This window comes from Typopeltis vanoorti, chromosome 7 (assembly GCF_054136105.1).
Source record: "Typopeltis vanoorti isolate ZY-2024b chromosome 7, IOZ_Tvanoo_1.0, whole genome shotgun sequence".
NCBI classification, from domain to species: Eukaryota; Metazoa; Arthropoda; class Arachnida; order Uropygi; family Thelyphonidae; genus Typopeltis; species Typopeltis vanoorti.
This window is the reverse complement of record NC_143555.1, coordinates 121,146,880-121,173,441: the sequence shown is the minus strand read 5'-3', so window position 1 is coordinate 121,173,441 and position 26,562 is coordinate 121,146,880. Positions and strand designations below refer to the sequence as shown.

Sequence of the window (26,562 nt, the reverse complement as noted above, 5' to 3'; positions counted from 1 at the left end):
CGACTTCACAAACAAATTTAGCTTACATCTGAGTACAGGACTGAACAATAAAATATCATGGCAAGTATAATTTAAGATGCTTAATTATCATACTATTTAAAAACAAAATTTTGAAGAGTCTGTTAAAATGCCATTTATTAATGCTTTTTCATGCTTCTATTTCCATCATTTAGTAGTTCTCAAATGGTAGACAACATTTTCTACTATAAGCTTCTATGTTTATCTAAGCCTTCTACCTGATCTCTTAGGGAAAAAACCAACAAATCTAAAACAGTATAAGCCAGCAGAGCTAGCTTATAAACTAGCTTATACTTAAGCTATCATTAAGCTGCTGCATTCCAATAATTTATCATTTTTGAAGTTTTGAGTGCAAACTCGACTTTTGACTTATATTGTATGGATAATTTTAATCTCTTTTTTTTTTTTTTTATAAATAAGTTTATGCACTTATCCAACTAAATAAGGTTTTTTTAAGCTCTTTTCTTTCAAAGAATTAGCTCTCACTTTTGGTCAACTAATTAATTCATCTAATAAAATAATAAAATTAAAACTTACTCGTTGAGTATCCTGGTAAGCTTTCAATAACAACTGCACAAGCCTTGGTATTGCCCCATGTTCTCTCAAAGGTGCATGATTTGCAGGACAAAGGGCCAAGTTACGAATTAAACCGATAACTGCCTAACAAAAAAATAAATAATAAAAATAAATAAATAAAATACACTCACATGCATGCATGTTCATGCACACACAAGAAGATATCTGAAATACAGTACTAAATTAATCAAAGTTAAAACAGGTGACATTTTCAACTTATCTACCCAAAAAAATAACTACCTGCCTCCATACTCTTATATGAATCATTATTAAAACACTTAAGGACTGTTTATCCCAGAGCAGGCAAACACATTCACTGGAAGATTGTAGATAAACACAGCATAAGGAGTTTGAATGAAAGAATGGAAATATGTTCTGTTTACAGACAACATTTCATAGGGAGCTTTATAAAAGTATCTTTACTTAATCAGTTAGTGCTGCTACAACAGGATTCTTTAGCACAATCCCTTTTAAAAGTGTAATCCACAAACTCATTCTAGAGATCTGAGAGTTAAGTATGAGAATTTAGATTTTTTTTTTTAAATCCAAAAATCAAGTAGTTTAATTATATCCAAATTGTTTGATGAGTATCAATGTAAAATGCTAACTTAGCATACATAAAACTGCTGCTCAGAATTAGCATTCCTGGTACAATATTAGTTAACTTCTAAACCTGGTGACTTTTATATTCTGATTTTGACATAACCATTAGATCAATGGTTGAAATTATTGATAATGTTAATAAATATGTGAAGAAAAGATAATAGTTTTCTATTAATATTCCACTGTCTGTATGTAGTAGTGTGGGGGGGGGGGGGAATTCTCCGAGTCAAGAATTATTAAGTATATGTATGTCATCTACGGTTAAATGGAACAGATATACATTGAATTATTTTAGAAAGAGCTGTATTTTAATGACTGTGTGATTGTGGACATTATGAAGAAAATATATAAGTGTACTTTGTATACTACTGACCAACTGCTAACATTAGAAAAGCCTGAGGATTAAAACACAAGCATCTTTAATGGGAAAAGTTTGAGAATCATAGCTTTAGTATATGAATGTTTTTCATGATAGACAAATACGTAACCTCTGGTTACGTATTTGTCTAACCTATCAAAGAACTTTTATGCAAGTTTCTACAGCAATGATGTACTTTAGTTGAAAAGACCTTGGTTTGAGATAACTCAGACTTAGGAGTGAAAAGGTAAATATATCTATATCCATTATAGATAAAGTAAAAACAATAAAAATATCATACATTTTCCTCGGGCAATATTGTCCAAATATATAAATTTTACATACAGGGAGTTCCTGCCTATACAAATTAATTGGTTCCTGGTGACCATTCGTAAATCAGAAGTTTATTTGCCTTAGAAATAATGCTATAAGTGAGAGTTATGTTCATAAGAAGGAATATATAAAATAAATATTAAATGTATTTTAATAAGCCGAAAGGCCATTTTACCGGCGAATATGTTAATAGAAAGGTGATGGTAAATCCCTTTATGTTTTTATAGCCGGGTAGGAAACTCGGATCGAAATCCATCGAGTTTCATGCCAAAAAAACTATTGGCAAGCCCAAGTGTAAATGATCACTTGGGTAGTACAGATCATTTACACTTGGGCTCGCCGATAGTTTTTTCGGCATGAAACTCTATGGATTTCGATCCGAGTTTCGTACCCGGCTATAAAAACATAAAGGGATTTACCATCCCCCTTTCTATTAAATATTAAATGATAAGAAAATACTTTACTGGCCAAAGATTTACATATTTAAAAAGTAACATAAGAAAAATTTTAAATTAAAAAAAGATTCTTTGGAAAAAAAAAAAAAAAAAAGCTCATTTTTATATCACCGGGTGAATCAGCAGCTGTTGGGGTAGTAGGAAATATATTAGGAGGCTTCGGTGCATCTGTTTTTTCAAAGAAGGCCTCAAGTGTCATCTGCTTCATTGACTTTTACTTTGTTTCATTTAAAAATAGCTCGATAGCAAACATAAGCATTATTCATTTTGTGGGAAAATTTACTAAATCATTCAAAGTCTGAATGTTGTAATTCAAAGATTGCTTGAACTTTTTCGAGAAGATTAAATGCTTCTTCTAGGCCTTTTAAAGTGAAAAATCGATTTGGAGCTTCATATTTGGTCTTTTTCTTCTTCGTTTCTTTCTTGTTCCTCTAATTCAAAGAGATCACTGGGTGAGAGTTCCATAAGTGTGAGATTGAAGCAGCTCATTAACATCACCTTCTGAAACTTCCATTTGCAACTGGTTAGCCATACCTAAGATTGCTTGAGTTTCAGAATTCACAATTTTTGTTGGGTCTTCATCAAAGCCTTCGAAATTATCATTAAACTCACGACAAAATTTATGCCATACTCCTTTCACAGTTTTTTTTTCAGAAACTTTATGCCAGGTGCTCTGCATTACCTGAATTGAATCTAAAATGTTGATCCTCTTCTAAATCTCTTCCAAAACTCTTTGATAGAAAAGTTTCCATCTTTATCAGTTGCTTCTATTAACATTTCAAAAGTCTCTTTGAGATAATGTGCTTTAAACATCACAATCACTCCCTGATCCATTGGTTGTAAAGGAGAAGTTGTATTTGGAGGTAAAAAGACTATTTTTACATTAGGGCAAATGTAAGCTACTAATATAGGGGATGCCTAGATACACTGTCAATTATCAGAAGCACTTTAAATGGAATTTGTTTTTTCTCACAATAAAGTTTCACTTCAGGAACAAAGTGATGCATAAGCCAATCTTCGAATAGGGAACCTGTGAGCCACGCCTTCTTATTTGCCTTCCATATTTCTGGGAGAGTTTTTTTATTAATTCCTTTTAAGCTTCTTGAATTATCTGATTGATGCACAAATAAGGTTTTTAACTTGCAATCACCAGCAGCATTTCCTCCTAACAGTAGACTGATGTGATCTTTTGATGCTTTAAAACCTGGCACCGAGGATTCTTCTTTTGCGATGTAAGTTCTTGCAGGTATCCATTTCCGAAAAAAGGCCCATCTCATTGACATTAAAAATCTCTGATGGCAAGTAATTTCCTTCTTTAATTATTTCTTCTAATTTTTCTGGATAAGATTTTGCACCCTCAATATTGGCGCTTGTAGCTTCACCTTGTACTTTAATGTTATGCCAACCAGTTCACTTTTTATAGAGGTCAGACAAGTTTCTTAGGCATATTTAATCTTTGAGTTTGGTCACTTATCCAAGCAGTTAACAGTTTTTTCCACAAGGAATTATACTGCCTATTTCTTTATTACACAATCACATAGACTGCATAGATTGCGCATTTTTTACTTCTTTTGAAAATTTTCTTTAAAATGGTGCAAACTGAAGAAGCAGCAAGAGAAAATTTCTCAGAAAGAGCTTTAATAGTGCTATCTGCTTGAAGGCTGGTAATAATTTCATAATTTTTCTCTAGCATAATTGCTTTTCTTTGTTTTGTTTGCACATTTTCTGGTTTTCTCTTTTTGACATTGTTGTAAAAGCGAAAGGGTTATAGTTAAAAAGATAAAAAAATCAGTTGTAATTGAAGAAAACTACAGATAACACACTCGCATTGCCAAGGATCCTGAGTGACTGAGGCTCGTCCTAACTGAGCATTATGTCATTACATACTGCGTAATTCCTCGTACACACCCCTAATCACCTTTGCTGATCACAAGTTAAAATAAAAATTCTTATCCAAAAAATTCATAAAGCGAGAACTAGCTGTATATATATCATTCTTTCAAATGGGACCAGCAGAAGATAAAAATTTAGGAGGTCTCTAATATTGTTTAAAAAGCATAAAGAGTAGTACAGTTTGGTAAAAGTAAATTCCTTTAGCAATTTGGTCGGCCATGGTTTCTTCATCCTGAGTTTGTTCCAGTCAATCGATCAGAATGAAGATAAAAATTGTTATTTGTTTCAAGACAGAAAGGTGTGTTTTCTGCTAATCAGTGTTCTTCACACTATTGTGCATTATAGAACACCAGAAAGTATTCAAAAACTTGATTTCATTAGATGAAAGATCATTTAGAAATGTCAAGCTAACAGAGCTTCTTCTAAGTGCTTTTTTCCAATTATTTTCTGAAGGAAAAATTTTAATGAGAAGATGTTTACACTCAAGTCTGTTGAGGTAGAACAAGAATATTTCTTACTTTCAATTTAAGGAAAGACAATTATTTGGGAAGAAAGTTAACTTTAAATCAGAGTAAGATAGCTCTAATTTTGGAAATGACTATCAGAAATCCAAGGTTGTTAATTCTAGCAAATATATTTTTATTATTATACGACAACTCCAGGGAGTCCAAAGACTCATCGAGGGAGGGCATTTACTCTACAACTCTGTCTCTCACTCATTCCACCAACTACAACTAACCGCAAGTATACCATCTACCGTCCACCACTAGTACTTCCACAGACAATCACAAACAGCTATGCCCATGGCAGGATTCGAATCTGCAGCCTTTTGGCTGGAGAGCAGATATGCTAACCACTCGGACAACCAGACCGGCAAGTTTTAGTTCTTTGTTTTGTTAGATCTTAACATGCATATATAATTTTTTTTTTTAAATTTCTGAAATCCAACTTAAATTTGTGTGTGCGTGTGTATAAGAGAGAGATATCTCTTATGAAATCTTTTAAAATAAATTTTATGTAAATAATTAGATTTGTATATTTTGTACTCTAAACTTTTTTTTTTTTTTTGCATTACAATTCTTGGCTATTTATAAGACATCTTGCTTATTTATAAGACAAACAATATGGATGTTGTAATAAATAAGATTTAAATTAAGATTTGGGAGAACTAATATCCATTTAAAAATTTAATTTTAGATATTGGAAAGAAATCAAAAATACACGTGGTATGAATGTTTTTAGGTGTGGAAAAACACAAATATAATATATATTGTCGAAGTATTAGTTGTTCAAAATATTAGGTGTGACCATATTGAAGAATTGACAAATAACAGATTAAGCAAATTATTTATAAAATAGCTAATAATAATGCAAACTTAATCATGTAATGCCATCATAGTATCCTGTCTTCCCACCCATAAGCAGTGGTGAGCTATAAGGGGCTTGCATGAGTCCTTTGTTAAATTTTTCTAAAATTTGTGATCCCCCTTTTCTTCTTGTTTACTTTTTTATTTAAAAAAAAAAAAAACATAATTTTTTGAAATATATTAATCGACAAACTCATACGGTAACCTAACAAAAATTAGTCTATTCAGCAGTGTATAGATTATTTGGAGTTATTGTTTCAACTCCTCTATAACGAATGCGCCCAAGTTGGAAAATAAAATAAGCACATGCGCTATCTTTACCTTTCTCCCTTCTGGTAGCCAATCCCATGGTAAAACCATGATTATCACTTGAAGTATAAAAACAAAAGAGAAATATAACGAATTTCAATATATTTATTGAAATAAATATATTTATTTCAATATTTATTTAGATATTTATAGATTGTTTGTCATGAAAAGGTCTATCGCAAACAAAACAAATTTATTTTGTTTATAAAAAATGCAGACTATTGCATATGTGCGATTATAAAAGATTTTATTCTTATTATATTTTGATAGTTAAAAATGTTTCTTTATGTAAGATAAATTAACACAGATAATTGTGCAAATATTTCATGTTTAGAGATCATGAAATATTTGTTTGAAAATGATAGCCTTAACAGGTTGATTGTCATCTCATACTTTTTGATTGGCATTTGTACACAAGCTGTACTAATAAAAGTTTTTGTGTGTGAAACACGGCTTTTTTTTTTTTTTTTGCTCAACGATGTGAGCCCTTTGTTAAAATTTCCATAGCTCCCCACTATCCATAAGTGTACATATCTGGAATTTGATCCTGATGGTATTCAAATAATTATTTTGCACAATATAATACCAGTAATACTCATCATCATAAATTCTTAACATTATGATAATGAACCCTCAAAGGATGTACTGGATTCTATGACAGCACTGCACAGTTAAGTTTACATCAGTACTCCCTATCAACAGTTTTCCACCAATTTAGTCTTTTGCTATTCTTTAGTATTTCAATACTGTCGTCTTTTATATTTTGGTCTTCTGAGGTACTTTTAAACAGATCAAATCTTACAAATCTTGGTGTTCCTCTGGGAATTTTTCCTGCCATCAAGCAATGGATATGTTTAACCTTCTGTTCCCATTTTGTTTAAGTGGCCATATTATCTTAGATTAGCTATACCCACACACATATGCTAATAATGTCAAATTCCAGCTTTTAATATCTTTAGTTTTTAATATGGTTCTGCCAATAACCTCTGTTCACTTCCCTAATTTTTTTCAGAATTCTTATATCTGTAATCTCTAGTCTTTGATCAACCATTTTATTTCTAATCCACCTCTCGGGTCCATAAATTAAAACAATGTATTGTACAGCTCATTTAGTGTTTGATTAATTTCTCTCTTATTCTATACCAGTGATGGCGAACCTATGACACGCGTGTCAGCACTGACACACTTAGGGTTTCAGGTGACACACCTTGGATGTTGAAAAATATTGGTATTCTGATGAAAAAACTTATTTCAATAATTTCAGTTTATTAAATTAATTGTATAATATGAATTCATAGATTGTATATCAATTTCCTATTAAATAAATAGCCTAATATGATATGTATAAGCCACCATTTATGATTAAGTAGTTAAATTTATAATGCATGTATGCAAGTGCCACATCAACAACGTCAATATTTAAAAAAAAAAAAAAAGATGTTGGACACACACCTGGGTAAAAAGGTTCGCCATCACTGTTCTATACAAATTCATTCACAACTGACTCCCCACCATGCTAGCTGGGCTTATCCTTTTATCTGTGCATATTTAATTTGCAACTGTTGCTAATATTTGAATATCGCTCTCACATTTGGAATGGTCAACTAAAAGCTCCCTCAAAATGCTTGACTGAATACAGAGGAGAGCAATTAGACTTATTAATGAACCATCTCGTACCAACTCACTCCACACTTTTGCACAGACATTAGGTTTCTCTAATTTGTGTATTCTATAAATAAAGCTGTATAACTGAGAGGAGACTCCACATAGCCTTTAAAGGAATGCGGAGAACTGACCAGGACTTCTAACCCAATGTCCAATCCTCACCTTCTTGTGGTGCACCCTGTTGGGTATCTACCTGGATACTGAACAAACGAGGATGGGCTGGCAATTTGGGATTTAGCCAACCAAATTGTATTCTTATTGGCTTAAACCAATATACAAAATGATGGTACAACATGACAAAATTTCATGCCAGCTGGGGCGTCGCCTGGTTAAATAAGGCCCCCGTTATTTTCGCCAGGGAACAGGGCGAACAGCAAAAAGTCAGCTACTAAAACAAATCTGAAAATAAACCCCAACTCAACATCACCAGAGTTAAAGATCGGTACTATCAACATAAGAAACCTGAATGGCAAAGAAATGGAGCTAGCTGAGGAATTAGATAAGTACCAGATCAACATAATAGAGGTGACTGAAACAAAAAAAGACAAAAACCGGCGAGATTTTTCTGGGCAATAAATACAAAATGTTATATTCAGGCAATGACAAGCAAGGAAAAGAAGGAGTAGCCAAGTATTCAACACTAAACACGAGGCTCATCTTCTTTAATGGCACGCAGTGTCAAGTAGAATGATGTGGGCAAATATCAGAATGGGGAATTGGAGAATGAGAATCATTTGTGCCTATGGTCCCACAGAATGTTCTACTAAGGTAGAAGTGGAGGAATTTTTTGAGGCTCTAAAGGAAGCTACTGACAATGAAAAAGGAAAAGTTGGTCCTAAATAACAGAGTAGGAAGTGATTGCCAGACATACAAAAATGTTTTGGGAAAATTTGGAGAAAAGAGCAAAGGTAATAATAATGGCAAATACCTGTTGGATTTTTGCTCAGGACATGGACTAGTTATTACTAACACCATGAGAGAAGAGGCAAGGAATAAGAAAAGTCTCATTGACTATGTTATTGTTGATATTGATGTTTCCTCCCTGGTGCAGGACACCAGAGTGTACAGAGGATTTGAAATTGCAAGCGATCACTATTTAGTCTTGAGCAGGACAAAATTGAAAAGAATGACATGTAAGAAAGTTTTAAAGCGAATAAAAGTTGAGCAGCTCTCAGATGTGAACTGTAGACTAAAATACACAAAGATTATTGAAGAAAAAATGAAAGAGTTTGAGAACAAGAACCAAACCTTGGAGATTCAGTGGCAAACCATGAAGAAAACCCTGATTGATTCAGCCAGAGAGGCATGTGGTGAGGATGTCTGCATGGATAGAAAAATCAGAACTCCATGGTGGACACAGGAAGTTAAAGAAGCAGTGAAGGAAAAGAAGAAAGCATATCAAAAGTTCCTGGCAAATAAGTCAACTTGTGCTCTTAGAGAATATGGAGACAAATGTAAGAAATCTAAACACTGTGTAAATGTAAAACTAGCTAAACAAAAGTCATGGGAGGACTTTGGCAAGAACATAGAAAATAAATATCAAGAAGATGGTAAGATATTCTGGAGATTGTTGAAGAAGCTTAGAAACGGAGGAAAGATGCTGTAAAAGGAGTTAGAGATGATAAAGGTGACATGGAAACAGGAGAAAAAGATATCCTTGAAGTATTGAGTAATTACTTCAAAATATTGCTAAATGAAACTAGCAGTGATGACAGCACAGTGATAAAAAACAATGACCAGGTATGCAATCAGGAATACATATTCATACCTGAAGTAGAAAAAGGCCATCAAATGCTTGGAATGTGGAAAGGCAGCAGGAGTAGATGATATTCGACCAGAAATGCTGAAGTATGAGTATAAAAGTCTTACAGTGGCTGCACTGTATAGTTCAGAAAGCCTAGACAGAAGGATGAATTCCTGATGATTGGAGTAGAGCTCTAATTGTACCCATATATAAAAAGTGAAATAAAACTGAATGTGAGAATTACAGAGAATTTATGCCAGTATACTTGAGAAACAGTTGAGAAGAATTGTGGAAGAAAAGCTTGGTGAAGAACAAGCTGGATTCAGGCCAAATAGAGGCTATCAGGTTCAGATCTTCACTTTACGACAATTAGTTGAGAAAGCAAGGGAACATAACAAAGATCTGTATTTAAGTTTTGTTGATCTGGAAAAGGCATACGACAAGGTGCCAAGAGAGAAGCTATTCAATACACTACAGTTATATGGTGTCAATGGGGCATTATATCAAGCAATACTTAGTCTTTATTTGAGTTGTAAGTCAGCAGTTAGAACTGAAGGAAGTACAGGAAGATGGTTTAATGTTAATTCTGGTGTGAGACAAGGATGTACATTATCCCCTCTGTTATTCATTATCTATATGATCACATTATGAAGGAAAGTGGTATTAAACATATTATCAGAATTGGAGATGTTAATGTCAGCTCTTTGCTTTATGCATACGATGTTATACTTCTAAATAAATCCGCTACAAGTTTGCAAGATTCCCTGACTAAATTGAATAACTGTTGTAATAGATATGGTATGAAGGTCAGCAATAACAAGACAAAGACAATGAAAATAGGTAGAATCGTTGAAAATGTCAACTGTGTTTTGAACAGGGAACCTATGGAAGAAGTAAAACATTTCAGCTACTTAGGCACAATTGTTAGTGAAGATGGTAAAATAAATATGGAAATAGACAACAGAATCAACAAAGCTGGTATTGTAGGAAGTCAATTGAATAAATTCATATGGAATAAGAGAGAAATTAGTCGGATTAAATTACCTGTATACAAGACAGTGTTCAAACCAGTTTTAACTTATGGATCTGTGAGCTGGGTCAGAAGTAAACCACAGATATGAGAGTCCTAAGAAAGATTAGAGGCATGAACAGATGGCATCAATGGCAATATCATATTAAAAATGAGGATATTAGGAAAGAGCTTGACATTGTTAGCATCCAGGAATGCATCAGCAGAGCTAATCTCAGGTGGTATGGTCACTTGAACAGAATGAGCGAGGAAAGATTAGCAAAACAAGTGTTCTCTGCCAGGTTGGCAGGAAAACGACCCAGAGGAAGACCAAGATATAGGTGGATTGATACGGTACAAAGTGCCTTAGACGATAGAAATATAAGATCTGATAATGTTGGAGTCTTGACAAGTAACAGACTGATTTGGAGGAAAATTGTAGATAGGAAGTTAGTAATGAGGTAAATTTTTCATGACATACTATCATATCATGTACACCGCTTGAGGGTACATGTCAGGAATTTGATGATGATGATAAATATTTCTATGGGAAATATTCATCTGAAATAGCATCAATAATTCCCCGGCTAAGTACTAAGCTCGTTGGAACATGTGCAGTTACTGCTCAACATCCCTTCATAGTGCACCTTGAAACCCTCAGAACAATTTCTTTTCCTCCTCCTTCATCCCTTCTACCTGTATTGTGGAAACCCCCCCCCGATATGTTTCCCAAGAAATACAATATATAGTTGTTTAAATCAAACGTAAACAAGTTCCTCCTTTCCCAACCCACTACTCATATACAGTACTAATGTACTATAGGTTGATCAACCGCCCTCTTGTGTATGGACTTAACATATTAAAAATAAAAATAAATAAAATAAAAATAATTATATCTATAAAGCTGAAGGGGACCCTGTAACCCCTAGAGAGCACGTCCCCTGGGTGGCGGATAGCCCACCATGTGTGTGTGTAGATGCGTGTGTGTGTGTATACATATATATATGGTGGGGTGGTCCGAATATACTGAATAAGGACTCGTGGACCAACAGGGCCATAAGGGGCAATCATCTTGATTGTAAGGGAAGCGACACTCCCATGGACCCCTAGCTGGATCTATCCTCTCCTTCTTCTACTTTGAGGAAGATCCACTTACTTTAATCTTTCCTATAAGGCCTTATCAGCCAACTCTTCTTACTTTATGACCCTTGTGCTATTAGAGTACTCGAGGGCCATGGGGTCTTTTCATTTCTGGCATTACAACTATGTCCTCTCTATAAACCTTACTATATTTCTTCTATAATCCACCCTTTCCCCTTCAATATACCATATTCCTTCCTATGGGTTTAAATTCGGAAGAAGGCAAGTTCAGAAGCCTTAAGGTAGCAGCCCTACCACTGAACTATTCCATTGTCAGGCTAGTCCCCTGACATGGAGAACATAACCATACTTGTAAGCTGACAGAAAAAGATAATCGGATTGAATCTATGGGAAAGGGAAAATGAAAATGGAAACGACAAAATATAATACACATAGCAAACTGGAATGTAAGAGGAATAGCTGGTCTAATTCTATAAAGAAATAGAATTAGACCAGCTATTAAATGAAAGAAATTTTAAAATAGCAGTAATCACTGAAACAAAAAAGAAATTAAAAGGAACTATGAGAACTGAAAATTTTAATGTGATATACAGTGGAGTCAACAGAGACCAAAGAGCACAAGCAGGAGTCATGATTTGGATTCATAACTCCCTTTCAAAACAGTTAAAACATTATAAATTATGGAATGAAAGAATAATAGAAGCTAGAATAAAAATAGATAGAGGCTATTTAACAATAATTGGTTTATATGCCCCAGAAGAAGGAAGAGAACAGGATAATATTGATTTTTATAATCAGCTACAAAACATATATAATAAAATAAATAAAAATGATTACATAATTTTAGCAGGAGACTTAAATGCAAGAATTGGAAACACAAAAATTAATAATAATATAGGAATACATGGAGAACACACTCTAAACAGAAATGGTAAAAAATTGATTGACTTTGTAGTTTATAATAACCTAAAAATAATGAATTCCTTCTATAAACATAAAGACATACATAAATATACTTGGGCAGCAAGAGGATGGAAATCAATATTAGATTACTTCATATTAAATGAAAAGACATCAAAATTTTCACTAGATGTTAGAGTTCACAGAGGATATGAAATAAGCAGTGACCACTTCCTTGTTAAAATAAAATTAAGATTACCACCTAAATGGCTACAAGTAACAAGAACAGAAAGAAAAATTGAAACATTTGTTTATAAAACTAGACTATTGAATGACACAAATGTACAATGGCTATATGAACAAAGAATTAACCAGTATCTAGATAAAATAAAACAAAATGAAGAAATAGAAATAGAATGGCTTAATATAAAAACGATACTAAATGCAGCAGCAAATGAAAGCTTAGGAAAGACCAAAAAATTCAATAAAAGAAAAAAACTGAAGATCTGGGATGATACAATCAAAGAAATAATCAAAAAGAAAAAAGAAGCCTATCACAAATGGTTAAGCAGTAAAAGATTAGAAGATCAAATAGAATATAAAAGAATAAGAGCCATAGCTAAAAGAGAAGTCAGAAAAAGACATAGAGAATCATGGAATAAATTTGTTTCTAATTTAGAACATGATTTATATAAAATAAGACCCAATGTATATAAGATTTTGAAACACCTAAATGCAGATACCAAAGAAAACATAAAATTAAACACTGAATTGAAATTAGAAGAATTTCTAAATTACTACACAGAAATGTGGACAGACAAATATTTTAAAAAAGACAACTGGCAAACAATTAACGAAAATGAAAAGGAAATAACTGAAGAAGAATTAGAAATCAGCCTGAAAGAAACAAGAAACGAAAAATCACCTGGAGAAGATAAGCTAGGTTCAGAACTATATAAATACGCAGGAACAAGATTCAAAGGAAGACTCTTATTATTTTTAAATAAAATTTACTCAACTGGTATCCCCCCAATAGAATGGAAAAAAGCAATTGTGATTCCTATCTTTAAAAAAGGTAATAGAGATGACCCTAAAAACTATAGAGGTATCAGTATACTAAATTCATGTTACAAAATATATAGCAGAATCTTAAATAACAAACTAATGAAATATTCCGAAAACTTTATTCTAGAGGTACAAAATGGATTTAGAAAAGGACGATCATGTATAGATCCAGCCTTCTGCCTAAAATTAATAATAGAGAAAAGAAGAGAATATAATTTAGAAACACATATTGCATTTATTGACTTTGAAAAAGCATTTGACAAAGTTAAAAGAAACATATTATTTAACATATTAAAAGAAAGACAAATACCAAATAATATCCTAAAAGCTGTCACAAGTATATATGAAAATAATCAAATATAAATAAGATTAAATCACGAGCTATCATATACAAGAGAGATAAACCAAGGGGTCCGACAGGGATGTCCCCTCTCAGCAGCTCTTTTTAATATCTACTTAAATGAAATAAAAATAAAATAGAGTAAAAATTTACATCAAGGAATTAAACTTTCACCTACAGTTAACTTAAACACTCTCCTCTTTGCAGACGACCAAATAATAATTAAAAATTCTGAAGATAACTTACAGAAAGCTATTTTAAATCTAAATGAGATATCCAAAGATTATGGTATGATAATATCAACGGAAAAATCAAAAACTATGGCCTTTAAAGGACAAGATCCAGCAAGAACTAAAATAGTATTAGATAACAAGATCTTAGAACAGGTGAATTCATTTAACTACCTAGGATGTATGATCACTTATGAAAATGAAAAAGATATAAACATAAAAATTGCAAAATATTTAAAAATAACAGGTGTAATTAACGCTATATTTAAACCAAACCTAGTTCAAAAACAAACCAGACTAAAAGTATACAATACATTAGCCCTACCGGTCTTAATGTATGGAAGCCAAATCTGGACAATAAAACAAAAAGACAAAGATTAACAGCAGCAGAAATGAAGTTTATGAGAAAAACTGCAAAGTATACCCTATTTGACCACAAAAGAAACGAAGATATTATGAAAGAATTAAACCAAGAACCAGTAATTGAAAAAATTAAAAAATATAAATATAAATGGATGGAACACGTTCAAAGAATGAAAACAGAAAGATTACCAAAACAAGCCTTTAAGTACAAGCCATTAGGAAAAAGAAAACCAGGACGTCCTCTTAAACGATTCAACGATGACTTCTAAGGCCGGAACAGGCCATACTAGGTCTAAATCCTTGATACGTATGATGATGATGATGATGATAAAGCTGAAATATTTTATTTCTTCGAATGGTTTTCCATTTAGGATTCAGTTGTTATTTTCCATATACCTGCATATTTTGTCTTATTACTACTGATTTTTGTGATAAAATGTGTATAAAGTTATTCAATTTAGTTAAGGATTCTCAAAAGACTCATACTCTGCATGAAGTAAAGAACTATGATTAATATAAAATGTTTATATCAGGTTAATGCCACTTTTCTTCATAATGTGATCCATACAGAGGAAGAACAGTAGAATATTATATTTAAGAAAAATAGTTTGGAAATCATAGAAATATATCTGTTTAAAGGATATCTATTTAAATTTTACAGATGTCTGTTAAAATGCCACAATTATATGATGTAAATGAAAATTATACAGAGCAATGCATATTCTATCTCATCAGTGGCCTGTCATGGCCAAGTGACTTGGCTTCTTAGAAACCTAATACTGCTTATGAAAACCTTATCTACCACCTAATTTTACATCAAACCATCTTTCAAAACTATACTTCCTTCAATTCTACTGCTGATTTACAATTTAAATATACACGTCTTACAAATGCCTCTATACAGAGTCTGTGTAACTCAATCAGTACAGAGTCCTTTGGTTAGAAAGACCTGTCAAATGCTATCTGGGATGCAAGAAACTTTATCAAGACTTTTCAATAGAGAAAGAACAGTAAAATATTGTACTTAAGAAAAATAGTTTGAAAATCATAGAAATATATCTGTTTAAAAGATATCTATTTAACTTTTACAGATGTCTGTTAAAATGCCACAATTATATGATGTGAATGAAAATTACACAGAGCAATGCATATTCTCAGTGGCCTGTCATGGCCACTGAAAATATGCTAGGAATATTCTAGATAACATATTTCCACTGCTCCAGGATCTAATGACAGCAAGCTTTACACCAATCAGTCTGATGCTTTTGTTGCCCTTGATGATAATAGGCTTGTGCATGGTCATAGCAACTCACGTTCTTCAGCTCCTGATGAACAGCTGCTGTGCTACTGTTGCTTGCAGATGCATTTCAGAACTTGGTAGCAAATTTTTTGACCAAGGCATTTTTTTCATGCCCCACGCTTCAGCTCACTAAGCAAATAATCACTATGAGTGAGTTAAATTATCCAAGTACTGATTGGATAGAAAAAAATCTCATAAGAATGAAGGAGGATTTATCGATAAGCTGTTGCAAGACAACTTACTCAAGCACTATGTGAAAGAAGTAAGGTCAAAGTGTATTAGATATGATCATAGCATCAGAAGAGGTCTCAGTTAAGAATATGACTTCAATTATCAGCTAACTATATAGATGTTCCAATTAGGACAGGTCACATGCTGAACTACACAGCTGGTAATTATGGAAAAACTCAGGCAAATACTATGTTTGGTCCCATGGTATTAGTAACTGAATTGGAAATATATCAAGCCATGCATGTGCTTAAATGAGGCAGAATCTGTCCATTGAGTTCGAAAAACAAATGGGTAGGAGTGAAACGGATATGCAATCTTATTAAGCATGAGATCCATAAAAAGATGATATCAAAGGAATATCGTAAGAATGTGAGTGAGAAGTGTTATGAAATATATAAAGCACAGGCCAGAAAAGTTAAGTATTGTGCAGAAAGCTGAATTAGATTACTTCAAGAAATTGCTGTGAAGGGTAAAGGCAATCCAAAAGAATTTTATTGTAAATATAATCTATGCATTGCTCGATGGAAGTTTTTTTTATTTGGTTATACTATAAATTAAAGATACCAAGAAATTATACACTCGGTTTAATCCTTTATCCAAGTGTAAATAAACAAAGTTTGCACCTGAAGTATTTTCAGCACTGGAGAAACTTATTTTTCTTTTTACAGTTAGATAACTATAGCAATTCTGGTTGAATATTATCTGCTCCAAAGGCTTCCAATATTAATCATTCTAAACATCCAGAAATATCTTTATCTTTGGTTTTTATGTTATCTGAGTCCTCTCTGATTTCTTCTATAGTATTCTTGCCTCGATTTCGAAACTTTTTCAACAGACTAAACATTTTGCCATCTTGGCGATATTTATATTCTTACCAAAGGCTTCCTACAGTTTTTGTTTTGTAAAGTCAGCAACTTTTGCTGATTTTACACACAGATTAGATTTCTTAGATTTTTTTCCCCCCCACTGTATTCTCTCAGAGCACATGCTGACTTCCCAAGAAGTTTCAATGCGATTTCTTCTTTTTAAGGATTGTCTCTTTCAACTTCTTAAGTCTACCATGATGTTGGATTTTTCTATTCTTGCAAATAATTTTACAACATATCTTCCTCGCTGAATCAATTAATGTTTTCTTCAGAGTTTGCACTTAATGTCGAAGGTCTGGTTTTCCAACCCTTTCATATTTAATTCAATAGTACAGTACAGTTGACTCTCATTATAGTCTACTTGTAAAGACCACAAGAATATCCAGACTCCTTTTTGTAGTAGTGGATATTGCTCATACAGAAAAGCACACAATCTCGCAATCTTCATTGACAAACATTAACAAGCTATATTGAAGAATTCAGTAACTTTCAAAAGTAGCACTATTATGGGATGCCACCTTTTCAACAACTGTTTTGGAAATTTCTGCTCTTCTGTAGCTGCCAAGATCAACTGTTAGTGATGTTATTGAGAAGTAGAAATGCCTAAGAGCTGAATCACAGAGAAAATCACAGAGCTGAAGCGTGTGGCATGAAAAAAATGCCTTGGTCAAAAAATTTGCTACCAAGTTCTGAAATGCATCTGCAAGCAACAGTAGCACAGCAGCTGTTCATCAGGAGCTGAAGTACATGGGTTGCTATGACCATGCACAAGCTTATCATCAGCAAGGGCAACAAAAGCAGGCTGAGTGGTGTAAAGCTCGCTGACATTAGATCCTGGAGCAGTGGAAATATGTTATCTAGAGTGATGAATCACGTTTCACCATCTGGCAGGTGAATGGATGAGTCCAGGTTTGGCAGATACAGAATGCTATCTGCCCAAATGTGACAACTGTGAAGTTTGGCATTGTGGTCTGGGGTTGTTTTTCATGATTTGGGCTGGGCCCTATTTCCTAGTTCCAGTAACAGGGAATCTTAATGCTGCCCACAATGACATGGGATGCCATATTTACAACAACTAAGTTTGGGAAATTTCTGCTCCCTGAAAGTGTAAAAATCTACACAATTTTATACTTCTGACTTTATGGCAACAGTTCAGTGAAGGTCCTTTCTGTATCAATGCTGCTGCCAGAAAGCAAGATCTGTGCAGGAATGGCTTGATGAGATGGTTGTTGAAGAATTTGACTGGCCTACACAGAGCACTGACCTCAATCCCCATCAAAAACACCTGTGAGATGAATTGGAATGCTGATGTGAGCCAGGCCAAATCACTTGACATCAGCAACTGGCGTCACAAATGTTCTTGTAGAAGAACAGAAGGGAATTACCACAGCAATGTATGAAATTCTAGAGAAAGCCTTCCCAAAAGACAGTCATCAAGTCACAATGTGGACCTGCTGACCAAATCTTGACCTTCTCATGGTGCACTACTTATGCAGTGCACCATGAGAAGGTCAGGATTGGATAAGTTCTCAGCATTCCTTTAAGACTATAAGTAGGCCCACCTTCCCCTCAGTAATAACCAATATGTTTAAATAAAAATAACACACACACACGCACGCACACACACACACACTAGTGCACTTGTGCAGAAACAAGTATTTGCATTAACAAATACATTATACTGATAATAAAAAAACACACATATGGTATTTTTTTAAGAAATGTGGGCACATAACATCACAGTTTAAGGCTAAAAGTTTATTCTGATCTAAATATTTCAACCATTTAAGTAAAACTATATATCAGTGGTAACCAACTACACATCCTTTTGCAGCAAAAATAATTCCACTAAGATTCAGAAGAGCCGAAACCTTTGACCGATGTGATGGTACAGGAGTAAGCGAGTGTGTGCATGATGAGGTTGTAACAAGCTTATAAGAACTGCTTTGACTAATTACACACCTAATTTTAAGGAGAAAATGGGTACAAGGAAGGCCTCTACTAGTAAATAAGTAACTAAAATTATTGTGTTTTGACTTTAAAATTATTCTAATTAAAAAAAATATGACCTGACTTCTTGTTACAAACCATATAAGAAATTGACATCCCTTATCCGCTGCACAAAAGACCAGCCACTTCCTCTAGACCTGCCTGGGGTATACCAAGTCCCTTGCAGCTGTAAACTGTCCTACTTTGGCCAAACAGGCAGGACAGCAAATGTCAGGATTTTGGAACACAAAGACTACATCCGGTTTCACCAATACAGCCACTCTGGGCTTGCAGACCATGCTCTGGATACCCACAGAATACGTTGGAAGAAAGCTACGATAATACACTGCAGCAAATTTAAATATGAAATATTGTTCATGGAATCAGCCTCAGATCTAAAAAACTTTCCAAACCTCAACAAATTTGGGTGCATGAGACTGCCCCAAATTTGGGAAGCTTGCAAGTTGAAAACTTCAGCCCAACAGCCAAGACAACCCAATATAGCCTGCTAGGGTGGGGGATGTTCCCATGAAGATGGCAATGCGACATTGCCGAAATATAGGGAGGTATTTATTAAAGTTTCTTTTAATTAATATTCCAGTTTATGTTGTAAATTCCTTAAATAATTTAAGTCATTCTAATTATTCAAAGTAAACTTCATTTAATGTGTTTCGAATTAAACTTTTTTTAATGACCCTGCTTTTCTCTCTCTTTTTTTATTTTGTTCCTCTTTTTTGTGTATTTTTTCCTGGTAGATCGTGAAGGGCCAAGTGACGCATGGACACTTGAGCCGCATGCGGCTCGCAAGCCATGTTATGGCCACCCCTGCTATATATCAACAAACACCTTTATTAAATCTAATTTACTATCCAATATGTCAAGAAATTGCTATTTTTATCACTTAACTGAAAGTGCCATTTAATGAATGTATGGTAATATAATATTGTTCTAGGAAGGAACCAGTTGATGTGGTAACCTATTCATAATTTTTTATATAAACAGATTAAATTTACAAAATAATCTGCTCATTGAACAATCCATAACATTAGCCAAATAAAAAATAATAAATGTCAACAAAATCAAGTAGCATTACACAAAATAATCCAAATGAACTCACCCTTGGAGTTACAATGGTATTTATCTCCATATAAAAGGAAGATATATTATACATGCTAATGAGCATTTTTAAAGGCTTAATGGATTTTTGAATTTTAACAATTCTGAAGTAGTAGTTGAACTCTCTCTCTGTGTGTGTGTGTGTGTGTGTGTGTGTGTGTGTGTGTGTGTGTGTGTGTGTGTGTGTGTGTGTGTGTGTGTGTGTAACACATACATATGCTTGTAGAAAATTTAGTAACACATTATCTTATTTGATAAAGATGGACTATTTTTTCTGCATACAATACTGTTAGATGCAATCATCCACTTAATATATTAACACAAAATATTCATCACAGAAGCTAAATGATTTTTATTCAATAACAATGCTTCAAATATAAAAATAATTACCTTTATTAATGGCCATCTACTTGGAGGATGAAGTAACTTTACTATGACTTGTAACCCATAATGAAGTCTGACAGCGTTCTGTGCCATCTCAGATTCTGTATGTCGACTAGTTAAATGCCTGAGAGCACACACCTGGATAAGAATAAACAATAATAAAAACTTATTTCTAGGAATTTTAAGTATAATTCATGATCAAATAGAAAGCATAAACCAAATGTTAACATTTCGGGAAATTTTCAAATCATATGGATTTTTTTCAAAAAAAACCTTTATCAATTGCAAATTTTTACAAATACTACATAAACTGGGTAAAATGCACAAATAAATTAATTAAAATGGATTAAATATAGCATTAAATATAGCAATAAAAATGCACAACCCAGAAATTCAAAATTCTATACTTCTTAACCAAATTATTCCTCATTACAAAACCTCATTAAATAAAATAAAAAAATCAAACCAGTGTATCTACCCCTGAACATTTCCAACTACCATGTACTGGGTGCTAGTTCATCAGTCTGACAAACATGTCATTAGGTGCCAACCTAGGTTGCATAATGCATCATAGGCTGATGCAGGTGTTGGCAACCTGCGGCTCCAGAGCCGCATATGGCTCTTTGAATAAATAATTGCGGCTCTATTCGTTATTAAATAATCTATTTTTGAATAATGTAAAATTAATGTTATTTATTAAATTAGAAACTAAAAATCCTAAATAATAGCATTTGCAATAAATTAAGGACATTTTACATTTAATCAAGGACATTTTATATTAAGTCAAGGATATTTTACAATTGAAAATAGTACATGTGATGCTGAAAAATTTAATACTTTCATGTTTGAACTCTTTGAAATCATACGCGATAATCCTTCTTTACATTCGTCTTGGATTATCATGGATAATGCAAGAATTCATAAACCCACTGATTTGTCAAATATTTGTTTTAATTATTCATGCCAATTAAAATTACTTAAGTTATATGTTTTATGTTGTTTTAATTTATTAAACCAAATACATCACGCTAGGCTAGCACATGTAGCGCTACGGTAGCGCTTGCCTGTCTGAACGCGCTCATAGTCTTCGCATATAGTGCAGGTGTGGTCTGTAAATCTGCTCACTTTGTTAAAATAAGTAAAGGTTTTGTAGTGGATGTTGCAGTGCTTTCATTTACTGGTGATTGTGTTAGGTAACATTAATATTGTAACATTAAATTAAATATTAACAAAATAAAAATATTTTTATAGTATTTAAAATGTCAGCAAAGAAGAGAAAGATAGAACAAGAAAATCGGGAGTTTAAAAGTGAAATGACCGAAACCTACGCATTTGTAGCAAATACAGCAGGATTTCCAATGTGTTTAATATGCCATGAAAAGCTTTCAAACAATAAAAAATCAAATATACTAAGACATTTTTTAAATAAACACGATACATTTTACAAAGCATATCCACGGGTAGATGAAAGAAAAAAGGCAGTAAAAGAGCTGCAATGCAAAGTAAACCGAACTAAAATAATGTTCGGTTTACTTTGCAATTATTTTGTTAACAAAATTTACAATTTTGTTAACAAAATAATGTTAACAAAATTGTAAAACAAAATAACAAAAAAAACCGCTACATCATCAGCAATTTTGTGAACTTCTTAAAGAAATCAATTGTGAATATTCCGATCTTCTTTTGTATAACAGAATAAGATGGCTTTTCAGAGGTGCGGTGTTGATGCAATTTGTCACCTGCCTTGGAGAGGTTAAGTTGTTTCTAAGACAACTTAAGACAAAAAGACCTTGAATATGCACAGTTAGAAGATACTCATTGGTTACAAAAATTCTACTTTATGGTGAATATGACTTCCCATTTAAACGCACTAAATAAGAAACTACAGGGAAAGGGAAATACAGCAGTTTTGCTTTTAGAAGAAGTGATTTCGTTTGAACAAAAATTAAATTTGTTTGCGACAGACTTAGAGAAAGGCACATTATTACATTTTCCTACGTTGAAGAAATATTAACAAGAACAAGCTGATAATAATTCCATAAATTTAACCTTTTTCAAAGAAATTGTGGTAAATATGCGATCTGAATTTAATGGGAGATTTGAGGAGTTTAGAAAGAACCAGGCAACTATGTAATTTTTATTGCAAACCACTTGAAATTAATCCTGCCGAATTAAATTTTTCACCTTTTGCTGGAATTGATGAGGCTGCATTTCAACTTGAGTTAGATAGAGGACCTGAAAATGAAGGATTTGTGGAATTCAAAATTTAGAAATCTTGAAGCTGACCAGGAGGAGTTGGAAAGACAAAATTCTACCCTTGCAATACAACTGGCCTGAAATAGATCTTAAAAAGCAGGATCAGATTGTATCTGACGCATGGAATTGTTTACCAGACACTTCCATACTAAAAGCATTCAGTTAAAAACATACGCATTTGGACTTCTATCGAATTTAGAATCAACATATTTCTGTGAGAAAATATTTTCTAATATGAATTGTATTAAAAGTAAGTTGAGAAACCAACTAAACAACAAGAGTCTTTCGTCATGTTTCAAAATGAAAATTACAGTGTATTCGCTGCATATTGAGAAACTATCCCAAGAAGTTCAACAGCAAAAGTCGAACTAAGAAGATATTTTAAATTGAAAAAAATTAAAGAAATATGTATGTTATTCGATTTTATATATATGTTTTTGTAAGGAGGAGGAAATCTTTGTTTTATTATTTAATATTTAAAAATATCATACAATTTCGTGTGACATGCCACCCCTGTGTTTTACAAGTATGATAACGTGTTACTGTAAAAAAAACCGAATAAATAATTTAATTATAATATTTTTCAATGTAGTTTTCTAAATTTAAAGCAGTGATGAGCAATCATCATCATCATCATCAAATTCCTGCCATGTACCCTCAAGGGGTGTACAGGATATGACAGTACTACATGAAAAAAATTACATCACTATTAATTTCCTATCTACAATTTTCCTCCAAATCAGTCTGTTACTTGTCAACACTCCAACATTATCAGATCTTATATTTCTATCGTCTAAAGCACTTTGTACCTTATCAATCCACCTATATCTTGGTCTTCCTCTGGGTCGTTTTGCTGCCAACCTGGCAGAGAATGCTTGTTTTGCCAATCTTTCCTCACCCATTCTGTTTAAATAACCATACCACCTGAGATTAGCTCTGCTAACGCATTCCTTGATACCGACAATGTCAAGTTCTTTCCTAATATCCTTGTTTTTAATATGATATTGCCATTGATGCCATCTGTTCACGCCTCTAATCTTTCTCAGGACTCTCATATCTGTGGTCTCTAGTCTTTGGTCAAGTGTATTACTTCTGACCCAGCTCTCAGATCCATAAGTTAAAACTGGTTTGAACACTGTCTTGTATACAGCTAATTTAGTGTTCCGACTAATTTCTCTCTTATTCCATATGAATTTATTCAATTGACTTCCCACGATACCAGCTTTGCTGATTCTGTTGTCTATTTCTATATTTAATTTACCATCTTCAGTAAAAATCGTGCCTAAACAGCTGAAATGTTTTACTTGTTCCACAGGTTCTCCATTCACAACACAGTTGATATTTTCAATGATTCTGCCTATTTTCATTGTCTTTGTCTTTTTATTGCTGACCTTCATACCATATCTATTACAACAGCTATTCAATTTAGTCAGAGAATCTTGCAGACTTGTAGCAGATTTATTTAGAAGTATAACATCATTCGCATAAAGCAAGAGCTGACATTAACATCTCCAATTTTGATATCATGTTTAATACCACTTTCCTTCATAATGTGATCCATATAGATAATGAATAACAGAGGGGATAATGTACATCCTTGTCTCAAACCAGATTTAACATTAAACCATCTTCCTGTACTTCCTTCAATTCTAACTGCTGACTTACAACACAAATAAAGACTAAGTATTGCTTGATATAATGCCCCATTGACACCATATAACTGCAGCGTATTGAATAGCTTCTCTCTTGGCACCTTGTCATATGCCTTTTCCAGATCGACAAAACTTAAATACAGATCTTTGTTATATTCCCATGCTTTCTCAACTAATTGTCGTAAAGTGAAGATCTGATCCTGACAGCCTCTATTTGGCCTGAATTCAGCTTGTTCTTCACCAAGCTTTTCTTCCACAATTCTTCTCAACCGTTTCTCAAGTATACTTGCATAGATCTTGCCAGGAACACTCAGTAGGGAAATACCTCTGTAATTCTCACATGCAGTTTTATTTCCCTTTTTATATATGGGTACTATGAGAGCTCTACTCCAATCATCGGGAATTCGTCCCTCTGTCCAGGCTTTCTGAACTATGCAGTGCAGCCACTGTAAGACTCTTATACCACCATACTTCAATATTTCTGGTCGAATATCATCTATTCCTGCTGCCTTTCCACATTTCAAGCCTTTGATGGCTTTTTCTACTTCAAGTATGGATATGTATTCCTGACTACATGCCTGGTCAGTGTTTTTTACCACTGTGCTGTCATTACTGCTTGTTTCATTTTGCAGTTTTTCAAAGTAATTACTCCATACTTCAAGGATATCTTTTTCTCCCATTTTCATGTCACCTTTATCATCTCTAATTCCTTTTATAGCACTCTTTCCTCCATTCTTAAGCTTCTTCAACAACCTCCAGAATATTTTGCCACCTTCTTGATATTTATTTTCTATATTCTTGCCAAAGTCCTCCCATGACTTTTGTTTAGCTAGTTTTACACAGTGTTTAGCATTCTTGCATTTGTCTCTATATTCTCTAAGAGCACAAGCTGACTTATTTGACAGGAACTTCTGGTATGCTTTCTTCTTTTCCTTCACTGCCTCTTTAACTTCCTGTGTCCACCAGGGAGTTCTGATTTTTTTATCCTTACAGACAACCTCACCACATGCCTCTCTGACAGAATCAATCAATGTTTTCTTCAGAGTTTGCCACTGAATCTCCAAGGTTTGATTCCTGTTCTCAAACTGTTTCATTTTCTTTTCAATAATATTTCTGTATTTTAGTCTACAGTTCACATCTGAGAGCTGCTCAACTTTTATTCGCTTTAAAACTTTCTTACATGTTATTCTTTTCAATATGAAATTCAATTTTATCCTGCTCAAGACTAAATAGTGATCACTTCCAATTTCAAATCCTCTGTACACTCTGGTGTCCTGCACCAGGGAGAAAACATCACTATCAACAATAACATAGTCAATGATACTTTTCTTATTCCTAGCCTCTTCTCTCCATGTGAATTTGTGCACATTTTTATGTTGGAACATGGTGTTAGTAATAACCAGTCCATGTCCTGAGCAGAAATCCAACAGATATTTGCCATTATTATTAGCTTTGCTCTTTTCTCCAAATTTTCCCAAAATATTTTTGTATGTCTCACAATCATTTCCTACTCTGCTATTTAGATCCCCAACAAGGACCAACTTATCCTTTTTCATTGTGTCAGTTTCTTTTTCTAAAGCGTCAAAAAATTCCTCCACTTCTACCTTAGTAGAACCTTCTGTGGGACCATAGGCACAAATAAGTCTCATTGTGCAGTTCCCCATTCTCATATTTGCCCACATTACTCTACTTGAGACTGACTGCCATTCAAGAAGATTAGCCTCGTATTTTGTGTTGAATACTATGGCTACTCCTTCTTTTCCTTGATTGTCATTGCCTGAATATAACATTTTCTATTTATTGCTCGGAAAGATCTTACCAGTTTTGGTCTTTTTTGTTTCAGTCACCCATATTATGTCGATCTGATACTTATCTAATTCCTCAGCTAGCTCCATTTCTTTGCCATTCAGGCTTCTTACGTTGATAGTACCGATCTTTAACTCTGGTGATGTTGAGTTGGGGTTTATTTTCAGATTTGTTCCAGTAGCTGACTTTTCGCTGTTCGCCCTGGTTCCCTGGCGAAAACCGGGGAACCAGGTTTAGGAAATATAGGAAGTATTAAATTCCATTTTAATTCTTTTTGAGTGTTGTAAAAAATCCATTAAGCCTCCAACATGATGTCCTCACAGCACTTAAGCCTCTACACACGTATCTGTGGTGTTCGTTGACTTCTTTCCAAGCATCGTGTATATACAAGTAGTGATATATTGGCGCTTCAGCAATGGTAATTAAACATGCTAAAAATTAGCCATATTAGTAACAATAACTTGACCAGCCACAATTGTTTATGATTATACATTAGCCCATCGGTCGGCAACCCTTTTGGAGTGAAGAGCCATTTTTAAAATTATGTCTGTTAAAAAAAATTTAGGGTGCTGCACGCAGTGATGAGTTTTCTCAGGTTTTTCGTGTGGTCCATGGTGTTTGTTTTGTTCGGCA

The 26,562-nt window shown here is 33.5% G+C and overlaps 1 protein-coding gene across 2 annotated transcripts in view; it reads right to left on the bottom strand.

Annotated features, from left to right (window-relative positions):
• arm (armadillo) overlaps positions 1–26,562 on the bottom strand; it is a 220,813-nt gene that overhangs the window by 47,827 nt on the left and 146,424 nt on the right. For both annotated transcript variants that reach the window (XM_090396097.1, XM_090396098.1), the window contains exons 11-12: positions 20,222–20,353; positions 556–678 (exon numbers count right to left, since the gene is read on the bottom strand). In XM_090396097.1, coding sequence (XP_090252223.1) covers positions 556–678; positions 20,222–20,353 — 255 coding nt within the window. The remainder of the gene's footprint in view (positions 1–555; positions 679–20,221; positions 20,354–26,562) is intronic.